Source organism: Humulus lupulus, chromosome 1, assembly GCF_963169125.1.
Source record: "Humulus lupulus chromosome 1, drHumLupu1.1, whole genome shotgun sequence".
NCBI lineage: Eukaryota > Viridiplantae > Streptophyta > Magnoliopsida > Rosales > Cannabaceae > Humulus > Humulus lupulus.
In genome coordinates, this window is record NC_084793.1 from 14,241,700 (window position 1) to 14,247,300 (window position 5,601).

A 5,601-nucleotide genomic window follows, 5' to 3' on the forward strand; every position below is an offset into this window, starting at 1 on the left:
TAGAATGCACAATGTCCTGTTGAGTCTTTGACCATGCTATGCTGGTCATATTTGTTTGCATTGTCATTTTGTCAGTATGTTTATCCGTATGTGATGATATCCACCTAACATAAGAAGAGAAAGAGGACCACTTGGATGTCTAATTTAATCGACTTAATACAGTGTGTCAGTACACATGGGATGTCGAGAGCTTAGACAATGACCCCGCAAAGACTACCTCTGTGCAGATGAGATCTAGTTCGGTTGATTACTTATTTATTTATTCTCATTTGTATAGACAAACCTGACTCTTCTCTTACGTAGTCATATCATAGCATGAAATAGTACAAAATAGACATTAGATATACCATCAAAACTCAAAACCATCAAAGAGAGCACACAATAAACTTTTCATAAATTCAATTCTTATAAACTGTAACTAAGTCATTGGCAATGGAGTCAGGTAGATTCTTTTCAGAAAATGCAGAGTCAGGAACTGTAAATGAACCATATGATGAAATATTTGAAAAAATAAGGTTGGGTTTGTGTATGGTGTTGCTAGCTTTCATCATTGCCAACAAAAGGAAAGCAGATTTATTCATACTATACAAAGCAGTAGCAACTGTTGACAATTTTACTTACAAATATAATGTCACCGAGAGTACTATCTAATTTATATTAAGGAAACGACTGCAATGTTAACCTGAGAGAAAAACTTTCCTGAATAAACGAGAAAGTAAGGTTAGATTGACACTAAGGCTACAAAAACAAGGTTATTAACTTATGAATAAACCAATGATTAGTGTGTCCGTCGTTAGAAGCGAACAAGAAAAAAAGGGAAGAAAACAGGAGAGAGAGAGAGAGAGAGAAGGAGCTAATTAAAAGATCACTTTGTGGAATATGGGGTTTAATAGCAATGAGTAATAAGGTTGGCTAACAGGACAAGCGTCCAGCTTGCACCATGATATGTGTGTATGAGCATGTACACCTACATTACAAAATCAAACAAATTTTGCCAGTTCATGCTGTCGCACTGGGTTTTAAAGCAACCAAATACCTGTCAGGGTGAAGTTATAGGTATCTCTCCGGTTGGCATAGGCCGTCTGATCCAGTGCTCATACTTCACTCTCAACCCTAAGCACTCCCGAGGAGAGTTGGCATACTCCAACCTGAAACATTGGCATATCTACCACCACTTGTTTCTTTCTCTCTCTTTTTTTAATTCCTTTCTTATATGTCATTAGCCCCAACACAAAGGATACAACAATTTCAAGCATCATTGAATTAGTTAACATGTCACTTATCAGTCAGCTGTGTTAGCAGAGTGGAAAAGAACAAAAAATGAACAAAAGAAAAGACCCACAATGTGCAAATAAGCTATCACATATTCAGGAACACTGATAGCCAAAAGTGAAAAGTACGAATTTAAAAATGGAAGTGCAAAAAGAGACACCATTTAGAAAAGCGTTAGGAAATTTTGAAAAGAATACCTAAAAAAAATCAAGCATGTGATTACTAACCAGTTAGGATACGCAAAGGGGAGTGTTAGAGCGTCTACCTAGTCAAACCAAAAGTTAAAATGTAAAAATAATAGTAGTAATGGATTATTAAAGAAGAAAGAAAGAAAAAAATTGGCCTTAGAGAAAGGACCTCTAGATCAAAAATCCACTGCAGAATTTTACTCTCCTAAGCACCACTTCTCTGACAAAGGAAACAGAGTTCTTCAAGGTTTACACCTGAGCATAACAATGTAAAAATGAGTCCCCCAATGCCAAATTAGTACGTACGCAATCAGAAGTAAATTTTGGTTAGTAGTAATCACTGGCCCTGTCATCTGGTCCGTCAATTCCATGTGAAAAACAGAAGAAGTAAAAGGCAAATGCATAGAAAAAAAGCTCAAACAAAGGTGAGAAAGCTAGAATAGTGCGGACAACATTATTGGATTGGAACAAAAAGTAGAAGCACAGAAATGTTTTATTCTTGAATCTTTTGTATAATAACTCTATCCGAGTTTTCCATGAATCTAAAAAGCTTACTACAAAAACGGGACTCAACATAGCACCCACCCACCCACAAAGATGTTTATTATACAATAAACTACGAACAATGTAAACCATTTGCAGAATCGTCACCTGAATTCGCCTCGACTCCACTCGACACCAACCCGACCGAATGATCCTGTCTCACTTGAATCTTCTTGTGTAGGTGAGAAACAATCGCCGCCCCTAATCCAATTTCCTCTCCAATGAAATTTTCGTTGGCCACCTCTCAATAGTCAACGTCGACAGGAGCTGGAAAAGACTATAGTTTGTGAACTCTGCAACTATATTGAACAAAAAAGAAAACGCAAGCACGCTGGAAGTCTGGAAGAAAGCTGTATGACCCACAAACCTAGACCCCATATATGACTGAAATTTACACTGTTGAGTAGAGAACCCATATGCTGATTGAGCTACAGGCCAACTTAGAACAAAAAGTACCCTTTTTCTCATCCTTTTCACCACTGATCCTACATAGCATCTCTTCCCAAAATTTCCTGCTCAAGTTGATATTGAACTTTCTCATTTTTACTCTGTATAATATGGGCATTAATCAAATTTCTTTTTTTTTTTTACGATAAACATATAAAATCACTTCTTGTTTTCAAGAAAATATAATAAAAATCATGAAAGGAATGAGATTGGTTGAACCTTGAATACAGTCTCAGCAATACGAGCATTCCTATGCTCCTCAGTCCGAACCGCCACACAATCCGGCGGAGTCTCAAAAAGTGACAAGGAGAATTGCTTAAACACAACACCAACATCAAAGTAAATAATACCGGAGCTAGGTACATCGACCCGAATACCCTTCACCGGAAACCAAAGGAAAAGCTCTTGTGCCGAAATTCCAGACAAAGCCCCGATCTGGCCATAACTGAGAGTCCCCGAAACATTCCTATCGTAATGCAATTCACTCTCGAATTTAGCATTGCAGGCTTGATCCAAGTAAGCTTGGAATCGACCATTCTCATCGATGTCAAATTCCTTCACACCCTTGGGCAACAGGCCCATCGGAAGACCATGGGCCTTCAACACCTCATATATCGTCTCTTCCTTCTTCAGCTGCCGAGAATTCGTACAGGTCATTAACGAAGCGAGTAAGAACCATAGAAGAGGAAGCAGAGCCATTTCTGCTTCGATATTTTTTTTTTTGAAGTATGGAGACTAAAGCAATGCGTAGAAGAGAATAGACGATTTTTCGATTGTAAGATACGAAACCATATATTCAGAACTACCAGGGCTATTTACAGAGGTCGACTACTGAATCGAGATTAGGGTTTTAGGATTTTCTTTGAAGAAGAAGAAGAAGTAGAAGGAGACAGTAGTGGCGGTGCCAGCTTGAATACAGGGAGGATTTAGGAGAATGATCAATTATTGGTGGTGATAAGTGGGGTCCCCTTTGAACAAGTATTCTCTGTAATTCTGTTTTAACTGCAACATTTTCTACAAGCCAATGGTTTGTTGCCACGTGTGTAGTCAAGGGTGTTGTTGGAATTTCAAGTGGTCAATTTGGCAACTAGGCGTGGGCTTGGCTGGAGACAACCGAAAAATCGTTTTCGGCTCGTGCTTTTTCCGGAGATCTGTGAAGAATCATGAACACGACGGGCGTGTAGAGCACGCGCGCAGTGGGATCGCGTGAGGAGGAGGAGTGTTTGGCCGGCCGTTGGGTGGTGTGATCATGTGAATTCGTACTTATCGTAATAGTGATGCCATCGCTGGTGGATTTTACTCAAATTCCGAGAGAGAGAGAGAGAGAGAAACAAGGTTTGGCGTGAACGTGATTAGAAAAGGACTCGAGAGTAAGAAATTTTGGATGTTTGGCAACGCGATTAAGGAAAACCTCATCATTTAGATAAACCCGATAATAAAATACTATTTCTTCTATTATAAGTAAAACTTAGCATTATAATAAGATATTAAACGAGTAATATCGTAACACATAAAATTTATGTTAATGAATATAATATGATTTGGTTTGGTCAATTTTAACCAGTGAATGGGGATGGGGTGCCAAAAAAAAAACCTTTTTTGTAAATGGGAGTTTTTTTATTTAATTTATACTGGTCAACGTAAATATTATTAGTATAATATACATAATGTGATACTTTATTTTTTGATAATATTCTTTTTTTTTTTTATGATTCTAATTTTTGGTTACACAGGCAGTTAATTGTTAAGGAGATGTCTCATTTAAAAAAAAAATCAAATTATATAGCACAATGAATCTATAGTAATAGATATATGATAACATGTATGCATATGAAGTTTAAAAATATATATCTTGTATATAATTTTATAAAAGATACTTTGTAATTATTATTATTATTTTTAAATAGTCTCTGTAATGTCGTATATAATCAAATATATACTAGTAAATTAAAACCAAAAGTGTTTAATAGCATTAAGCAAAGAAGGGTAGGAGAAGAAAACTTTTTTTAAGAAAAAAATAATAATTAATTAAGTAACAAGAGAAGGGGATAGTTTATAACCCAAATTTTATAAAGAAATGTAGAACAAAACCAAATAATGAAATTAAAATAATTGAAAATATAACTTTAGAGAAAGGTGAGATTAGAAGATTGAGAAAGAGAGATTATAGTTATAACTTATTATAGGACACTTGGGAGCGTGACAAGTGGTTATGATTTTGTCTTGGTCTTAATAATACATCTTAATTAATGAAAAAGAAAGGTAATTTATATATTTATGTACTGGATTTTGTCATAATAAGAGTACAGGCACATTTGGTTTGAGTAGTTCAACAAACGCAATTATTTTATTTTTGGTTCAACTACTTTTTATTCAATTATACTCAAGCAAATGTCCGTACCCTCGTGATACTTAATACACTTATGTTATGTTAGCTCTTCTTAGCAATATAATTGTATGAAAATGTAGTATTAACACATCTCCCCAAAAAAAAAAAAAATTTACAAAAATGCACTAAAAGTTTAAAAAAATATGAAAAATACGGTACATTACAAAAATACGGAATTTTTGGATAAAAACACGGAATGGCAAAAGTGTAAATACGGAGAGGCAAAATCATAAATAAAAACTGTAAAATACAATTTTTTGTGATCAGCATTTACAAACTAGTAAATATCTGTTACAAACTTGTAAATATCTGTTACATGTTTGTAAATAATATTTACAAAAATCAGTTATAGAATTATAAATTTTTTTTGTTGATAAAACTTACAAACAAATTCGTAACTAAATTTTTTATTTTTGTAACAATAGTTTACAAATCTAATTTTTCAACTAAGAGAGATATTTACCAAAATATTTTATAATTAAGAAATCATAATCAAAATATAAATAAAAATATTATACTTTTTCATATTGTTACAATATTGTACCAAAAAATTATAGGAACCATCATATTTATGCTATATATAACTTAAAAATATAAATTTAAGATATTCATTATTTATAAAATACTTTATTAAATATATATTTATATGAAAAATGTTGTTACAGAGTGGTGAAATACAATATTTTTTAAAACAAGTTTTACACTTTTGTAACAACAATTTACAAAATTAATTTTACAACCAAAAAGTTTATTTTTGTAACT

General features: G+C 33.7%; 1 protein-coding gene across 5 annotated transcripts; it reads right to left on the minus strand.

Annotated features, from left to right (window-relative positions):
* Positions 1-373: 373 nt before the first annotated feature.
* LOC133785929 (uncharacterized) lies at positions 374-3,707 on the minus strand. 5 transcript variants are annotated; one of them, XR_009871432.1, is made up of 4 exons: positions 2,670-3,682; positions 2,112-2,551; positions 1,630-1,715; positions 374-1,537 (listed from the first exon to the last, which is right to left on the minus strand). XR_009871432.1 is itself a non-coding variant. In XM_062225156.1 (2 exons), the coding sequence occupies exons 1-2, from the start codon at positions 3,147-3,149 to the stop codon at positions 2,489-2,491; spliced, it is 507 nt and encodes a 168-aa protein (XP_062081140.1). In that variant the 5' UTR covers positions 3,150-3,707; the 3' UTR covers positions 1,901-2,488. The 5 variants fall into 5 exon arrangements, 2 of the variants coding, with proteins under 2 accessions (XP_062081140.1, XP_062081128.1); XR_009871433.1 differs by having other exon boundaries at positions 374-699; positions 1,037-1,715; XR_009871431.1 differs by having other exon boundaries at positions 374-1,715.
* Positions 3,708-5,601: the final 1,894 nt, after the last annotated feature.

Excerpts from the sequence above, each read along its gene's own strand:
- LOC133785929 (XM_062225144.1), bottom strand. The coding sequence starts at position 3,149 with ATGGCTCTGCTTCCTCTTCTATGGTTCTTACTCGCTTCGTTAATGACC. Across the intron at positions 2,552-2,669 it reads TTGCTGAGACTGTATTCAAG|AGTAAAAATGAGAAAGTTCA; the intron begins GTTCAACCAATC and ends CATATTATACAG.